The 18,883-nt window shown below is 42.1% G+C and overlaps 1 protein-coding gene across 1 annotated transcript in view; it reads left to right on the top strand.

Moving 5' to 3' along the window:
- The window catches only part of KMT2B (lysine methyltransferase 2B), a 78,888-nt gene that overhangs the window by 32,193 nt on the left and 27,812 nt on the right, over positions 1–18,883 (top strand). The window contains exons 8-18 of the mRNA XM_060783918.2: positions 4,872–5,117; positions 6,706–6,800; positions 7,544–7,642; positions 10,881–10,994; positions 11,325–11,471; positions 12,767–12,862; positions 13,127–13,244; positions 15,156–15,269; positions 16,183–16,367; positions 18,479–18,571; positions 18,661–18,750. Coding sequence (XP_060639901.2) covers positions 4,872–5,117; positions 6,706–6,800; positions 7,544–7,642; positions 10,881–10,994; positions 11,325–11,471; positions 12,767–12,862; positions 13,127–13,244; positions 15,156–15,269; positions 16,183–16,367; positions 18,479–18,571; positions 18,661–18,750 — 1,397 coding nt within the window. The remainder of the gene's footprint in view (positions 1–4,871; positions 5,118–6,705; positions 6,801–7,543; positions 7,643–10,880; positions 10,995–11,324; positions 11,472–12,766; positions 12,863–13,126; positions 13,245–15,155; positions 15,270–16,182; positions 16,368–18,478; positions 18,572–18,660; positions 18,751–18,883) is intronic.

The following is an 18,883-nucleotide window of genomic DNA, read 5'->3' on the forward strand; positions in this document are numbered from 1 at the left end:
GTGGAGGCAGCCAGCTGGGGAGTGGTGGAGCTAGCTATTTCTCTCCAGCAAAGGTGAAGGAGGCTGACAGGCTCCTTCACCCCCATGTCTCCAGCTGCTAGTTGGGGAAGCCTTGGCTTCCAGATAGCCTCTCTTGCCCCAGTGTGGAGGAAGGGAGGGAGCTTGCTGACAGGCTCTCTTGCATATCTCCTCAGCTAACCTTGAGGCAAGGGGCGAAGGAGCTTGTCACCAGCCTCCCTTGCCTATCACCAGACCTTGGGCTGAGGAGGAATGCGAGGGAGCCTATCAGCAAGCTGTCTTCCTTTCTCCTCAGCCAACTGGCTCAAGTTTTATTTCAAAATTTTACCAGTCCCAACTTACAAAACAAATTAAACTTCATCTACAGAACCTATCTTGTTCGTAATTTGGGGACTGCCTGTACATCTAAGTAAATTCAACACTTTTCTGATGTATTTTTTCCTACCAATTTATAACTGAATTCTTAACTGATTAAGAATCAGTTAAGCACTTGGAATCACTGCCTTTTGGATTATAGCTCCCAGAATCTCTCAGCCACAGTTGCCATTTCAAAAGCTCCTTTTTCCAAGCTCTAAGTCAGACAGTCCATCTTCGTTTGCTTTTAAGATATCAGGGCTCTCCAGGATCTACTGCTCTCATTTGTTTAATTGGAGTTGTTGGAGATTAAAATTGGGGACATCCTGCTCTAAACCGTGCCACTGAGCTATCACCCATGTTTTGGCAATAGATCCTTTAGTCTTGACATTCTACCAATTGTTTCAATTCACTTTTTGTGTGTATTGTTGCCAACACCACACTGAAATTAAACTGTACCTCTTTCTCCTATGGATGAGTGTACTCCAACCTGGGAGGCCTCCAGGTACATTAGATTAAAAAAAATCACCAGCCATTTGGCAGCTGGGAATCATGGATCTTGTAATCATATCTAGCTGGAGAGCATTGAAGGGGAGTAGCTGTTCCCCAAATGATGGTTCTCTCCAAATCTCATTACTTCATGCATGGCTATCTTTCAAATGGGCATTCAGCCCAGCTTTTCTCTTGGGGAGTGAACTTTTTGAAGTTCTTCCTTGAAATTTCCCATGTTGCTGCCTATCTGAGGCATTGACCAGAGCCAGCCCTGCTTTGCTTCAGCAAGGCAGCTACATCACATAACTTCTGGTCTTGCCTTGGATTTTGGAGCCCAATTTATCCCTTATTTGTCCTTCTTTGAACATTGGTTTCCTTGGGCCTTTCTGAACTGCTGCAAATGTGGGAACTTAATTGGGTGTAAGGGTGAAATGTGGGGTGCTATAACAGTAGGGCATTTTAAAAATTAGCATATTGCCTTCCCTCCCAGATATTTTCAAACCTTTTTTGGCTGGATCTTTCTCTAAGCTTATTTGTTCAGACATCAGAGGGCCTTGCACTGCAAAGATGATGCCACATTCCCAATAGATTGTTTTCTCAATTCAGGGATTTTAAAAAAACTTGGTGTCTCCTGGGGCTGTGCTACTACAGGGGCCATGGAACCTGAACTGCCATCAATGCTGTTGAGGAGAACAATCTGTGATCATATCTCCGAAATCAATTTGTCTACTGCTGTGTTTAGTCACGTGTTCCTTCTAACCCCCTTCCCTTCCCTTCCCTTTTTGAGAGCAGATTGTGCAGGATCCTGATTTGTAGCACTTTTAATTCTCAGACTATTAAAATATTGTGGTCATCACCTAGTGTTTGTATACTGCTTTCAAATATTTTAAGTACTTCACATACACTTTCTTATGCCAACATCTAACAACAACCTTGTGAGGTAGGATAATGCTACCATCCCCATATGGGAAGGGTTTGGGTACTGATTCATTGAGCAGCTGGCTTCCCTAAGGAAAGGTAAGATTTGACTCAATGACTTCCCAATTCAAAGCTCAGAAATGGCTATCTCTATATATGGGTCTTGTACATGTTCGAATTCCTCTTTTTCTGCATATATGGTGAAGAAAGTAGGTGTGAATGATTTTTACACCTGATTTCAGCCTTCCCCTTTGGGACTACAGCTCCTACCATTCCTGAACCCTGACCAGACCATGCCAGTTGGAGACAAGAATCTAATTAGACTGTTTTGTCCAGTGGCACAATGGGTTAAACCAGTGGTTCTCAACCTGTGGGTTCCCAGATGTTTTGGCCTTCAACTCTCAGAATTCCTAACAGCTGATAAACTAGGAGTTCTGGGAGTTGTAGGCCAAAACACCTGGGGACCCAGAGGTTAAGAACCACCGGGTTAAACCCTTGTGCCAGCAGGACTGAAGACCAACTGGATTTAAAGTGGATTCATTCTCTAGTGTGATGAGGTCCAAACAGGTTCACAAATACTTTCAACATCAATTCCTTACTTCCACCCCCTTCTCCCCCCCCCCCCTCCGGAGTTTGTGTGGGTAAGAATAAAGACTTTTAGTTGTTATATGTAAGCAATTAAAACTCTCCCTGACTTATCAGTAGATTTTAACCTATTTTCTGTTCATCCTTGCTTTAAGTAATTCCACAATCAAACATACGTGCTGTTGTCACATTATTTTTATTTATCTTCATCTCTGTTCCCTTTCTTTTCTGTTTGTGTATGTTGAATTTTAGATTGTGAGCTGTTTAAGGCAGGGACCCAATCCTTTTACAATGTGCAAAGCCTCATGCACCTTGATTTTCCTGTATCAATTGTAAATCTACCCAGAGCTCTCAGTGTTTACTTCTTGGAACTATAGCTTGAGGCATCCCCAGCTAGCAGGACCAGTCCTGACTAGAGGATCCTGGGTGTTGTAGTTTGTTAAAAATGCCCAACAATTCCAACAGCATTAAAAGAATTACTTGAAAACACTGGAAAAATCGGCAGTGGTGCTAACAAACAACTGTGGGCCTTGGTTTTGTAACAGTGCATAAAAAGAGAAGACTGTCCTCTGCTGGCTAATGTAATAAGGTATCGGGTAGCTCCCTGGCCATGTGTGGAGGTGGGATAGGATCTCTCTTCTGCCTTGGGAGGGGTGTGTGGAAAGGAAGTGGGCATAAATCAGGAAGGGGTGGAGTTGGCTCTTTCAAGGGAAGTCCTCGCCATCTGAGCAGAGCCTGCCTGGGGTCTTTGTGTGGGAGAGAATGGCATTATTTGCCTCCAGACTGAAGAGACACTGACTATGTGAGCAGACAACTTGGGGAAACAGTCTGAGTGTGTGTGTATGTGTGTGTGTGTGGGGGGGGGTGTGTGTCTGTGGGCACCTAAAGCCAAGAGATGGGTTGGATTTTGCTGTCTCTGCTCTGGGCAGGGATGGTTCTCCTAGCTGTGCCATGAGCCAAGGCTCCTGGCTTCTCTGTCCTTGATCTGAAACAGATTGGAAAGGAGGGAAACAAAAAAGTTACAATTAAATCTCTGGGTCCTATTCTGTAGCAAGACTTGGAGATGCTATTTTTGGGGTACATTGTCCAGAATTCCCAGGTATGGCCATGTTGATTGAAGGATTCTGGGTGTTGTAATCCAAACAATTAACTCTTCCATGTTCTGCTTGCAACCCTCTTTGCCCATGAACTTTGGAGTATTTTCCTGCTTACCCAATAACTGGTTTTTTCACTTTTACTATGGAGGATATAGTTAAAGTTTATGTTTTTCACAAGACATATTTCCAGCACAAAGAAAACACTGAAATGATTAAAGGAAAGGTGTTCTGATTACTTTTAAAAAGCAAAGTTATTCAAAAAAAATAAGTATTATAGTGTTTTAAAGACTTAACAAATCTCTTGAAACATTGATTGGGTCCTGCTCTTGTACAGAGATCAATCAGTCAATTAATCTTCTAAAGTGCCAGAAGGCTGAGATTTTGCTGTAATGAACTAATTTAATTTGGAATTCCTATCAAGGTCATAGTCTAATGCTGCTTCTGCCATTCTGGAATTTAATATAGCAGAGTTGTGCTCTGATAACCTACCTGGACTTACCTTTCCTATTGGCCAAAGTCAGGGTGTGGGAAGCTTGGCTATTCAGTCTTCACATTCCTCCCCCTCTTTCAATGCTTCATATCTCTTTTGTGTTGGAAATGCAGTAGTTAAAGAACATAAAAACATCCTCCCAAAGACAAGCAGCAATTTGGCAACCTATTGTATAGAGGCAGGGTGGGTGCCAACAGACTATTATTAGGTCAGGGGGTAAATGGAAATTGCATGAGTGCTAGAGCTGGAGGTGAGGGGCTCTGGCCCATTGTTTCATGGAGTGGAAGAGAAGTGGAAAAGGTAAGTGAGCTAATGAGGAGCTTGGCATAGATCTGTCTTAGGTAGTCAGCCCTAAGCAGAGTTGCTACACAGTATGTTATTTTATTTTATTTTTGCATTTATGTTCTACCTTTGATTCAGGAACTCTAAAGCCAATGGTAACTTTCCAGTTCCTCTTCACCTGCTACTCTTCTTATGCCTGCAATTACCCTTAGGGAGAAATGCTATCTATCCCAAGGTACTTTGAACCTGGATCTCTATAGTCCTAGTCCAAAACCCCTGAAAATATTCCACTGCATCGATGAAGCAACAGTCTGCACTAGCTGTTGTTCTTAATCCTGGTAGTCCTCCCTCTGTCTGCAGCAGAATTTGGGAAATATACCCTTTAGACTGCATCTTTTAAAATCCCAGCCTTGGAAAAACACAACTTTTTTGGACTGCAACCCCAAGATTAAGGCAGTTGCAATAAAAATGCACCTTTCCTACTCTACACATATCTTCTGTGCATACATCAAAATGGGCTATCAGCTTTGTGATGTATGTGATGGGGGCAAGAAACTGCTCCCTTCCGGCTAGTACGCACAGCCAGTTGAAGGCAGCCTGTGAGACCCCCTGCTCACCCCTGCCTTTGTCTTCAGGCCGTACAGTAGTGAAGGCCATCGTTCCCTGGGATTCGGAGGATTCTCAAGAGGCCTTCCCAGCCCCCTTGGAGGTCACACTGGGGGCCACGGAGACGGCCGAGCAAGACTCCTTGCTGCAGCGTAAGTCAGCCCGACGCTGTGTCAAGCAGAGGCCCTCGTATGACATATTTGAAACCTCCGACTCTGACACAGAGGCAGTGTCTGGCTCAGCGACACATCGCAGGAAATCCTCACGGGACTCAGGTGAGATGCAAACTCTGGGCTGTTTTATCTATGACTTCCATGTGGGGATTCTGCTGGTTCTGCAGGTAGGTAATAAATAGCATATGTCAATGAGCATTGGTTAGACCACATCAGCTCTAGTTTCTTAGATATGGCTATGCTGGTTTCCTTTGGGTGAGCAGATGAACTATGATATATGACATATGCTCTGTATCTCAAAACCTAGAGCTAATAGGGAAAATTGCTACCATTTTTTGAAGCAACGGGTCAAATGCACACAGAAACAACTAACATTTGGGGCCCCATTCCACACAGCTGAATAAAATCCCACGTTTTCTGCTTTGAACTGTAATATATGGTAGTATGGACTCAACGTAACTTAGTTCAAAGCAGATATTGTGGGATTTTCTGCCTTGATAATCCTGGGTTATATGGCTGTGTGAGACACCAAAATGCATGTTGGCCAATGACATTGAATGTGCCTGCAGGAATTACATGCAGAGCTTAGAAATGTTTTTTTTTTTTAATAACCATTCCCTGACACCTCCCGTTTGCACTAATGTGTATGCAGGTTGGTTTTTGGTAGGAGACTTGGTGTGTATGAATATGTGAGAAAGAGAATGATAGAAAGATTGTCCTATAGCCCTGGAGCCAAGTCAGCAATCATAGATCACATCCCGTCTCCTTTCCACATAGGAAAAGCATGTGCCCTATTTGGAGATTCCTGAACACATTCTGGAAGAAATCCCTCACTCCCAGCTTCATTTAAGCAGCACAGTTGCCCCCCCCCCCCCCCCTGCATTGTGCAAGACTTAATTCCATGTTGTACAGCACTTGAAGCTTCCTACTTGTCAGAAAAATAATATGGCTTCGTATGATCAGAGGTGATTGGGAAAGAATAATAGAAAAACAGAGTTTGAAGAGACCACAAAGACTATCCTCTCCAAGGAAAACATGATCAAATCACTCTCAACAGATGGCTATCCAGCCTCTGCTTTAAAAGCTCCAGAGAAAGAGACACCCACATTCCAAGGCAGCACATTCCACTGGCCATCAGTTTTTACCATCAGGAAGTTTAGATGGGATCTCTTTTCTCACAATTTAAATCCATTGCTCCATAGTTTAGTCTCCAAAGAACAAGCCTGTCCCCTCCTCAATATGACATCCTTTCAGATGTTTAAACATGGCTATCATGTCCCCTCTCAACCTTCTTTTCTCCAAGCTAAGCATACCAAGCCCCTTAATCTGCTGCTCATGGGACTTGGCTTCCAGACCGTTGATTGTTTTAATCATCCTTCTCTGGACACATTCTAGCTTATCAATACCCTTCATGAATTGCAGTACCCAGAACTGGACACAATATTCCAGGAGAGGTCTGACCAAAGCAGAATAGAGGAACACTATGACTTCCTTTGATCTAGACACTTATTCTCCTATTATGTGATCCAGAAGTGCATTGGCTTTTTAAGATGCCGCATCACACTGTTGACTCACGTTCAGTTTGCAGTCTACTAGGGCTCCTAAATCCCTTTCACATGTACTGTTTTCAAGCCAGGTGTCACTCATCCTAGATTGCTTGTTGACCTGCAGTGCCTTACTGTCTTCCCAGATTTACTTCCCATGGATTCTGAGGAGCAAAGTCGACCCCGAAGAACACCACTGCAGCCTGTGGTGCAGCTAAAAGCCAGGAAGAAGCCTGAGAAGGTGAGGCTTTGGCAAGAAATGAGTAGAAGATGATAATGTCAAACATTGGGAGTCTCTTTTTTACTGGAATTCTCAAAATCCCACAGCAAGCCTAGAGTAATCGGCAGTTGGTGCCCTTAGAACAGAATAGTAACTGTTTTGGGATGGACAATAGTAGAGCATTGGACTTAAAATATTACAGATCACCATGTCTTGGATTTCTCTGTTGAGATGAAATTGCTGCTTTGCCTTAGACACGAAATGTATGGGACAATAAATGTATTGGGCTGTATGTATATATGCTAAATGTCTTATTTTTTTCCTTTAAAAAGGATTGCAAAATAGATGGACTTAAGTGGATATTTTACTACTGAAGGAATTTGACAGTGGTTTAGATTTTATTTGATGGTTTTTCTATTAGGGTTCCCATCCCACCCCATTACCTTTACGAAAGACCTGCTGCTGGTGAGAATTAAAGCTGCTAAAGCTAGTTATTTGATATGATTGAATAGCCACTTACATTTTTGGTTTCTTCTTCTTGTCTCCATTATGGAGGTTGTCATGATAAATGACTGTAGTCCAATATTTATAATTAAATCTTTCTATGCAACATTTCAAATAAACCTTGTCTTCTAAAGTCTGCTGGTCTAAGTATAGAAGCCATTACCCCATTTTGCAGAATGTAGAATATATTTATCTCCTGTTGTGTACACGCAAGGTTTTGGGACAATCTCTTACCTTTTCACTGCCCTTGCTTTTTGTAGGATTTCACCAATTCTGGCTCGTTCTCATCCTTTTCCAATGGCTGGAATGGGAAACAGAAATCCACAGATGGCATCCACCGGCTCAGGGTTGATTTCAAGGTGAGGGTATGCCTTGTCTGCCTGAAAGACATCTGGAGCCATTTCACATGCTAATGTTTACCATCTATGTTGTTGAATTGCCTACAATAATTGTATTAGTTGGAGCCCCCGGTGGTACAATGGGTTAAACCCTTGTGCCGGCAGGACTGAAGACTGGCAGGTTGGAAGTTTGAATCTGGGGAGAGGGCGGATGAGCTCCCTCTGTCAGCTCCAGCTCCCCATGCGGGGACATGAGAGAAGCCTCCCACAAGGATGGTAAAACATCAAAACATCCGGGCATCCCCTGGGCAACGTCCTTGCAGATGGGCAATTCTCAGGGCCTTCTCTGTGGTAACCCCCCGACTCTGGAACACCCTTCCCAAGGACATCAGACAAGCCCCTACGTTGGCAGTCTTCAGGAAGAGCTTGAAGACTTAGCTATTCCGGTGTGCCTTTCCAGAATAGGAACCCAGCAATCATGTCCCAGGAGCACTTTAATAGAGATTTAAGATTGTCTGCACATTGCACTTACCCTAAATCCCTATATTCCACCTGTCATACCCAGCACTTTTTAATCTGTATCCATAACATTTGGCCCGGCCCTAGTTTTTACAGTGTTATTGTGCATTGTTTTATTATTTTTCTGTTACTGCTTTAAGGTTTTTGATTTGCTTTATGATTTATGTGTATTTGTCATATTGTTGTTTTATTGAGGCCTTGGCCTTTGTAAGCCGCATTGAGTCCTTCGGGAGATGTTAGCGGGGTACAAATAAAGTTAATAATAATAATAATAATAATAATAACAACAATAATAATTCTCTCACACCAGAAGTGACTTGCAGTTTCTCAAGTTGTTCCTGACATGAAAAAAAAAATTAGCCAAATGTTTTTAAATGCGTTTATTTATTTCTCATTGTAAATTTGTTTTCATAGGTTATTGTTTTACATATGCATATTGTCTTTTATGTAATGCTGTAAGCCGCTTTGGGTCCCTTTTAGGGAGAAAAGCGGGATAGAAATAAAGATTTATTATTATTACTATAATTATGGTGCTGTGGTCTACTATAACTGCTATGGCAGCACCCTGCTAAACCTTGATTTTATAGTTCTGTTTTTTTACTTTTAGAGCTTTTTGGTTGAGAATTCTAAATACAGGCAGTCCCCAAGTTATAAACAAGATAAGTTCTGTAGGTGTGATCTTCAGTTACGTTTGTATGCAAGTCTGAACAGCTACATTTTTGTGTAACTCCAGTGCTAGTGCGCTCTCTCTCTCTCTCTCTCTATATATATATATATCTGGAGTTACACAATATTTGTGTAACTCCAGCCAGCCAGCCATATGTATGTGTGTGTGTGGATGGATGGATGGATCGCTGGCTGGAGTTACACAAAAGATGTATCTGTTCAGACTTACATACAAATTCATAGCATATGGATAGCGTAGGAAAGAGTTAACAACAGAAAAGGCTTCAAAGTGCATTTATATCTTGTCTCCTAGAATAACTAAAAACTGCTGTTATTCAAACTTCAAATGCCTTAAAGAGACAAGGGGAGATATTTCCCCATGTTTTTGATACACTGTAGTTGTTTTGTTGGGCGGGTGGGCTTATTAACAAAATACCCTCCTCATAAATTTATAGCAAAGTAACTTATCAGCAACAGTATGACCCAACACCAGTAGCTCAAAGTGATAAAAGTAACAAAAACACACAGACCAATGTTATGTCTTCCATAGGAGGCTTTTCTTTATAGTAAAATAATATGGTTGCTGTATTTACAAAAATAAGGTTTCCATAACACAAATGAATACATAGCATCCTTACACACAACAGCCTTCATACTGGAGCTTTCTCACATGAGGCTTCTCTCATACAGAGGTTTACCTCACACTCCTCAGGACGACACTAGCTTTGGCCCACTAACTCTAACTGGCTTCGGCCTACTCACTCTCCTCAGGACAACGCTAGCTTTGGCGCGCTGACTCTAAAAGGCTTCGGCCTACTCACTCTTCTCAGGACGACCCTAGCTTTGGCCCTACTCACTCTCCTTAGGACGACACCAGTTTGGCCCACTGACTAACAGGCTTCGGCCTACTCACGCTCCTCAGGACAACACTAGCTTTGGCATACTGACTCTAACAGGCTTCGACCTACTCAGTCTCCTCAGGACAACACTAGCTTTGACCCACTGACTAACAGACTTCAGCTTACTTACTCTCCTCAGGACAACACTAGCTTTGGCCCACTGACTCTTATGAAGCTTCGGCCTACTCACGCTCCTCAGGACGACACTAGCTTTGGCCCACTGACTAACAGGCTTCAGCCTACTCATGCTCCTCAGGACAACACTAGCTTTGGCGTATTGACTCTAACAGGCTTCAACCTACTCAGTCTACTCAGGACAACACTAGCTTTGACCCACTGACTAACAGACTTCGGCCTACTTACTCTCCTCAGGACAACACTAGCTTTGGCCCACTGATTCTTAACAAGCTTCGGCCTACTCGTGCTCCTCAGGAAGACGCTAGCTTTGGCCCACTGACTCTAACAGGCTTCGGCCTACTCACTCTCCTCAGGACGACACTAGCTTTGGCCCACTTACTAACAGGCTTCGGCCTACTCACTCTCCTCAGGACGACACTAGCTTTGGCGTACTGACTCTAACAGGCTTCGGCCTACTCACTCTCCTCAGGACGACACTAGCTTTGGCCCACTGACTCTTAACAAGCTTCGGCCTACGCATGCTCCTCAGGACGACACCAGTTTGGCCCACTGACTAACAGGCTTCGGCCTACTCACGCTCCTCAGGACGACACTAGCTTTGGCCCACTGACTCTTAACAAGCTTCGGCCTACTCACGCTCCTCAGGACGACACTAGCTTTGGCCCACTGACTCTAACAATATTCAGCCTACATACTCTTCTCAGGACAACACTAGCTTTGGCGTACTGACTCTTAACAGGCTTCGACCTACTTACTCTCCTCAGAACAACACTAGCTTTGGCCCACTAACTCTAACAGGCTTTGGCCTACTCACTCTCCTCAGGACGACACTAGCTTTGGCCCACTGACTCTTAACAGGCTTCAGCCTACTAACTTTTAGTACTTGACTCACATTTTTGTAATCCAAAATACCTAGTTGACTTAATATTTCTGACATGTTTAAATCCAGAAAAGGTCTTTTTGTAAAGTTCAGCAGCCCATTGCCTATGGTTCTGAAACTTTCACAGCAATCCTTTTCCCACATTGGTGTCTTGTAGGAAGACTGTGACCTGGAGAACGTCTGGCTCATGGGTGGCCTCAGCATCCTTGCCTCAGTGCCAGTGACCACACAGCTTGTGTGCCTGCTCTGTGCTAGCAAGGGCCTCCATCAGGTGCGTCTGAGAAACAGGATGGGGGTAGTTCGGATGTTCAGATGACTCTCACCTTGGGAGAAAGTGGTCTGGGTTGGAGAGAAGAGTTCAGGTTACTCACCTTGGATGCACAGTGGAATGGGATGGAATAGCATAGAGTTTTCAGAACTCGGGAAAGTTTTCTTTTTTAAATTCAATCTCCCAGAAAGCGCTGATCGAGGGAGATTTGTAATTAAACAAGGGAATGTCTTTAAACATCCAGTTTAAAATAAAAGAGGCTTCAATGTGCAAGGTTTTCTGTTTCTGTCAATCATGCTTGTCTAAAGCAACTGTCTCTTGTATCCCTTGCAGCTTGTGTTCTGCCAAGTATGTTGTGACCCCTTTCATGTCTTCTGCCTGGAGGAGGATGAGCAGCCACTACCTGAGCAGGAGGAGAGCTGGTGTTGCAGACGTTGCAAATTCTGCCATGTCTGTGGCCGCAAAAACAAGGCATCCAAGGCAAGTGAGGAGAGTTACTCAACCTGGGTGTTCTCTGCAGGGAGTGTCCGGGATATGCCTTGGAGTGTGGTGGAAGCTCTTTGCTTGGAAGCTTTTAAACAGAGGCTGGATGGCCATCTGTCAGGGATACTTTGATTGTGCTTTTCCCGCATGGCAGGGGGTTGGACTAGATGGCCCATGTGGTCTATTCTGTTATTCTATGATTTTATGCATACGTATTCTGCAGCCAAGTTGCACATCTGCCATGATTTTGGAAATGTGGAGAAAAGGCACAGAATTCTTGAAATTATTTTTCTGAGTAGATTCTGTAGTAAAGTTAAAAGATTTCCCCTGACAATTAGTCGAGTTGTGTTTGACTCTGGGGTGTGATGTTCATCTCCATTTCTAAGCCAAAGAGCTGACATTGTCCGTAGACACCTCCTAGGTCATGTTGCCAGCATGACTGCATGGAGCGCCGTTACCTTCCCGCAGAAGCGGTACCTATTGATCTACTCACATTTGCATGTTTTCAAACTGCTAGGTTGGCAGAAGCTGGGCCTAAGAGCGGAAAGTTACCCCGCTCCCCAGATTCAAAACACACTAACCTTTCAGTCAGCAAGTTCAGCAGCTCAACGGTTTAAACTGCTGCACCACCTCTATTTTGGCTCAGTTCCAGGCACAATTTGAATCGCCTGTAATTCAGTCAGCCCTGTACATCTTTGGTTTAGACCAGGTTTTTACAACCTTCAACCCTTCAGGTGTTTGGGCCTTCAATTCCCAGAAGTCCTAGCTAGCTTGTGCAGTGGTCAAGAATTCTGGAAGTTGATGTCCAAAACACCTGGAACACTGCAGATTGTAAGGGCCTGGTTTAGATGATCCCAAGGCCTGTATTTTCCCATGCATAAGTTTTTGAAGGAAGGATAACTTGCAATGTAACTTGATTGTTTTTAATTGTTTTACATTATTGTTATACTTGACTGGCTATTCATTGATTTTAAACTTCTGTACTACATATTGCTTTATCTGGTTTAACTTATATGATAAGCCGCTTTAAATCCCATATTGGGAGAAAGGGAATATAAATTACATATTTATTTACTTTACTTGTATACCACTTTTCTCACCTCAGGGGGGACTCAAAGCAATTTCCAACATTTTTATGACAAAATTTAATGCCTCGCATACGAATGAAACCTAACATAAAACAACAATAGCATTTGATTAAACAAATTAATGAATGGATACTTAATGGATTCTCATTCCAAACTCCTGGGTAACAGTTTGCTCCCCTTTGTCCTTTTCTTCCACTGTTGCAGCAACTACTGGAATGTGAGCGTTGCCGGAACTGCTATCACTTGGCTTGTCTGGGACCCAACTACCCCACTAAACCCTTCCGTAAGAGGAAAGGCTGGGTAAGTACCTGCCAAGCACAAAGTTTACAAGTCTAGATAATGTCCTGGCTAACATTTTGCAATTTATAATCTGTTTTATTGCTTTATGTATTTGTTCACATGTGTTGTAAACAGCATTGAATTTTGCCAGAGTTGTAAGCCACCTTGAGTCCCCTTCGGGGTGAGATAAAAATAAATACTAAATAATATTATTCACTCTTAGTCCTGCAGACAGAGTCTTTTCTTTTTCATGTTTCACTCATTGGTCTTCTTCATGCTCTTCAGGTTTGTTCAGCCTGCATCCGCTGCAAGAGTTGTGGGACAGCTCCAGGGAAGAACTGGGACACTGAGTGGTCGAATGACTACAGCTTGTGCTCTGCCTGCTCTGTGCTGCATGATAAAGGTGAGAGAAATGAACCCTTTGAAAAATTGGGCTGGTTTCATCTTTAATTCAGCTTGGCTAAAGAGTGAAGAGGGCCTTGAGAGAGTAATCTTGGGACATGAACGCTTTGGATGAGCTGAAATTGAGGGAATTAGTCTGTGTTCTGATTCCAGTCCTTATACGCCATTAAATAAGGTGGTGATGCAATAGTGGGATCCAGTATAACTGCAGGCATGTATTTACACAAAAAATGTGTATATTCATAGCTTCTGTAGGATGTTGATGGACCACAACCTCTATCAGCTGTTACCAGCATGACAGTTGTAGGTGATACTAATGAGTGGAAACACAAAATTTGCACATCTCTGTTCTCTGCTCTTCCAAAGCTAGTAATTATAATTCTCCAGTGACTGATTCACAGAAGACCATATTTCCGTGTACAGGCAGTCCCAAGTTACGAACATGATAAGTTCTGTAGGTTTGTTCTTAAGTTGAATTTGTTTATAAGTCAGAACAGATACATTTTTAAAGTGTAACTTCAGCTAGATAGATATAGATAGATAGATAAGCTCAGGATAGCATAGGGAAAGTTTAACACTCCCGTGGTTTTGTTTTGCTGTCTGTGCCCCTGTTCAGAAGATTTCACCCCACTTTCTGTCCCTATGACAATTGGCTTTTGAAAAACTTGACTTGTGGAAACAAGGATTTGTGATAAAGTTTCTGTTGAGACACCTTTTTCTCCATGAAAACTCTTCCATGAATGAATTTCCCTTCAAAAGGGTAGATTTCTCTCACTTCCTGTTGTCCCACCACGGTTCTTAACTATGAATCATTTGTAAGTTGGATGTTTGTAATTCTGGGACTTCATGTACTAGGAAAGGGTTGTGTTCTCAGATTGCATTTTTGTTTTAAAATATCCTGTCTTAATAATCTTGAATTTTGATTGTCCAGGACACCTTAGTGTGTGTTCAGAATGGCCTTAAATGAGGATCACTTAGCATCTTGAGGCCTGAACAACTTCTAGATTGTCTCCCCCAGTAGTAGCCCACTATTACAGCATTGTCTTGAGGCATAGCTTTCCAAATGTTTCATGTTAGTGGCACACTTGCATCTTTTGTGACACATTAATTGACACAAGAATTGGGCCCCCTGGTGGTGCAGCGGGTTAAACCTCTAAACTGCGGAACTTGCTGACCAAAAGGTTGGTGGTTCGAGAGTCCAGAGTCGGACATGACTAGACTTAATGTCAAGGGGAAACCTTTACCTTTATCTTAACTGAGTTTTACTAGCAAACCAGAGAGTAAACCATATAAGAGATATGGACACATCTGCAAACTGTAATAATGAAATTTATGGGGATACAACGTATGTCATAAAAACCCTTTCATTTATATATTTAAAACTATATGATTTATTGTGTGTTTCAGATAGGCTCAGATAGTTGTCGTTATGTTCACTTGCCCTATACATTGCAGCTAAAACACGAATGAGATAAGACACACAATTTGGAAAGATCTGCTTTAAGGTATCTTCAAGCTGTCTCTGCCTTCTGAGCTGTGCTCGGTAGTAGCAAGAAACCTTTTCAGTAATGATCACTTATATTTGGAATCTTTTACTTAGGAGACCTGTCTAGTGTATGCGCTGATGGGGAAATTTTTAAAAAAAATCCCAGACTTAGGAATTTTTAATTTTTGAAGTTGCTGAAATAAAGCTTCCTGATTTACTTGATGTTTACTGATGCTATTCAATTTTTTATTTGTTACCAATACTTTATGTTGAGTTTTTGTTAATTGAAGATGATTTGCAGGCTGAAAGTTTATGGGATAAGTGATAGGAATAGTGGGGTGACCCAAAGCCTCATGATTACATCAGATATAATCAGGTTGTCACAAGAAAGGTTCCATTAATTTGTCCTCTCGCTTTCCCATCCAGGAAACTACTGTCCAATTTGCTTGCACTGCTATGAAGACAATGACTACGAGAGCAAAATGATGCAATGTGCCAAGTGTGACCACTGGGTTCATGCCAAGTGTGAGGGGCTTTCAGGTTTGTGCTATGCCCAGCTTGGGGTATATAGAGACATTTCAATTCTGATCTGGCTAGATGGGAGGAGTAGCACACACGTCTATGAGTTTTGCACACACTCTCCCTGTATGTATTTTCTTACCGCCTCCCAAAATTGTCCACATCCTTGTGGATTTCAATGGCTTCTCTGTGCAGCCTGACATGGCCCAAACACTAATCAAGGAACATGAAAGGCATTGCAGACTAATTCAGCTTGAGAAATCAGCCATAGCAGATCACCTGATGAACCAACATTGGACACAGCATATTATTTGAGAATACAGAAATGCTTCACCTTTTTCCTTTTTGAAATTACCCAACATTCTCAACCCTCTCAGCAGACCCCTAATGTGGATTTTCCCCTCCTTTTGTCCTTGAAAATGAGAGGTTTAACACCTTCTTTTCCCCAAAAATCACTTCCAAACTCATGATTTCTCTGCCACTACTAGTAGTGAGAAAATTAGAGTCTTGAGTGTAAAGCAGGAATGTTTTGTTTACTTTTCATCCCAGGTTAGCTGCAGGGTTATAGGCTTGATTTGGGGGTTGGGATGGAGGTGAGTGCCCAAAAGCCACAAGTAGCCCAAGGGCACAAGCTGTGCTCTTCTGTACTGCAACAGAGTCCCCTCCCTGGTTCACATATTAACTCTTCTCCCCTATGCAAACACACAAAGGGATGGTGGGTTTGGGAAAGTTGTTATAAGTGAGAAAATGACAAAATGACAGAGATGGTTTTTTGGGTTGCCTGTCTGAGATCATTTCTACTTTGGGATCCTCGCCACTCCTTGCACTTGGTAGGATGAGTCCAACATTCATGTAGGCATGTCAGAAGAGCTTGTCAGTTGTAGGATTAGGACTGAGCTTGTCTGATGTACTACTTCGCTCTCTTTCCATAAAGATGAAGGCTATGAGATCTTATCCAACTTGCCTGAGAGTGTTGTTTATTCTTGTCGGCCCTGCTGTGGCAGTGACAAGGCCAAGTGGCGAGAGGTCCTTGGCTTGGAGCTGCGAAAGAACCTTCGACAAGTGCTACAGGGACTGATGAGCTCTAAGTGTGCAACTCCACTACTCCAGTGTGCGCAGGTATCCTCTTTGTATTTATTTATTTATTTACGGCATTTATATGCCACCCTTCTCACCCCGAAGGGGACTCAGAGCAGCTTACAGTATATATTTTCATACAATATATTATATTATTAGCATAGTGCAATATCAGTTTTATATTTTACTATATTGCACTATACCATTATATTGTAAAATTATTAGTAATATTACATGTAATGTAAATATATAATTATAAATATAATATTGTATTATTATTACTAGTATTATATTGTATTACATTGTAATATTATAAATATTATATGTATGTATATACAATATACAGGGTTAGTCAAAATGCATAGGCCAATAAGCCATTCAATTGAATGGCTTATTGGCCTATGCATTTTGACTAACCCTGTACTATATTATATTATTAGTAAAGACAAGATGGAAGTGTCTTCTGCTCTCCTCTGCCTTTGCTCTGACCAGAGCAGCCATTGGTGCCACAGGGGGGAAGGGCCTCCCAACGGATGATATAGGCAGAAGGCAAGATGGAAGTGTCTTCTGCTCCCCTCTGTCTTTTCTCTGGCCAGAGCAGCCATTGGTGCTCCCTCCCTCATGGATGTTGAATTCAGAGCTATAGATTGTATTATGTTCATGGATGCAACCCTCAGAATTCTGTAGCCCACATAACTACGGCTTTTTAAGGCTTTGATTGCATTGAAAGAGATGATCTTGACACAACTGCAGCTTCTTGTGACCCTAAAATTCCATATTTGGGCCGAATGAAATAGAGTTGAACATTTAATAAAATAATAATAAAGCTTTATTTGTATCCCACAACCATCTCCCCGAGTGGACTCGGGGCAGCTCACAAAAGCACTCAATGGTGCAACATGCCTAAAATACAACAAGTACATACCAAAAGACAATAACATAAATTTACAACCTGTATTTCTGTTTTAAAAAAACATGAGTTGCCTTTGGATTTGGATTCTCTCTAAAATTAATTTTCATTTAAAACTTTATTAGACAAATAAAGGGCAAGTAAACAAGTCAGGAATTATCTTGGAAGTAAAGAATGAACAACTTAGAGCTACCTATCTACTTCTGACTGTTTTCCGTTCATGAACCCTACATAGCCCCTAGTTTAAGGGACTTATAGAGACCATGAAAGATGACCAGTTCTGTTTTTGCTGGGCAACAATTGCTGTGATCAATGGGGTGGGTTCCCTTGTCAGTAGCTGTCTGTTCCATATCCCCCTCATGTAATTGATCTCTGACCCAAGAAAGGGGTCCTATTTCTGCCTGCTACACCACAAGCCACTTATAAGAAGAGGTCGGATTTTCCATCAGGGAAATGGTCTTCCATTTATTGACATCCCCCAACGTTGGCAGTCTTTAGGAGGAGCCTGAAAGCGTGGTTGTTCTAGTGTGCCTTCCCAGAATAAGGAGAACTCTCAGCAATATATCTTCACAATGCACTTTAATACTGACTTAGGATGGACTGTGCTCCCTTCATTTCTCTCCGAAAAATCCTATCCTAGTTATATTTTACCTTGTTCACGTCAGCATATTTTCAATTTTAATCTATTACATTTGGCCCAGTCATTTTTAAAATTGTTTATGTCACTATCTATTGTTTTTGTTTATGTGATTTATATGATTTGTATTTTATTGATTGTTTATTGATGTTGTGTTTATTGATGTTTTGTTTGATGTACTTTGAGCTTGGCCTCATGTAAGCCACACCGAGTCCCTTGGGGAGATGGTATCGGGGTACAAATAAAGATTATTATTATTATTATTATTATTATTATTATTATTATTATTATTGCTGCCCCCTGGTAAATGGGGCTTTGGGTGGGAATGACTGCATATCACATAACTATGGCATTTAATGCATTCATAACTTCTGAATAAAATTCCAGATAATATTTTAAAATAGAGAATATAATAAATTTCTTTAACATATCTATGAATATTTTATTATTAATTTATTATGTTTTTATGTTTTTATTTATTTCTTCCATTTGTATACTGCCCTTGACCAAAGTAGTCTGTTACTGATGGAAAGGACTCTGCAGTGGAATTCAGACTAGAATAGATCTTAGTTCTCAGTTTTACTTATCTCTCTGCTTATTTTTCAGTGTTGTCCGGATGATGGTGTGAGGGTTCATCTGCGGCCCTGTGACCTGTGCACCGTCAACAAGCTTTTTGAAGAGGGTCACTACTCATCTGTGGTGAGTGTCAGGAACAGGGGTTCCAGGGTGAAGCTGGCAAATAAGAGGTTAGCTTCTGCCCTCTGCTTAGCTTCTTTCTCTCTCTGCAGCACAGCTTCAATGAGGACATGGTAGGAGTCCTTTTGGGGCAAACCGAAGATCAGCAGAACAGCCTTCTTGCAAAGGCACTCTATGTTGAGGTACTCTATGATCTGGATTTGTGGCATGGGTCCTGGCGGGGTTGACCTGTCTTGATCGGGAAATGGAAGCAGGAGTATGTGCACGCATGTGTGCATGTACATTCCTGGACATGTACCATGGAATACCACCTCT

Source organism: Anolis sagrei, chromosome X (genome assembly GCF_037176765.1).
Source record: "Anolis sagrei isolate rAnoSag1 chromosome X, rAnoSag1.mat, whole genome shotgun sequence".
NCBI lineage: Eukaryota > Metazoa > Chordata > Lepidosauria > Squamata > Dactyloidae > Anolis > Anolis sagrei.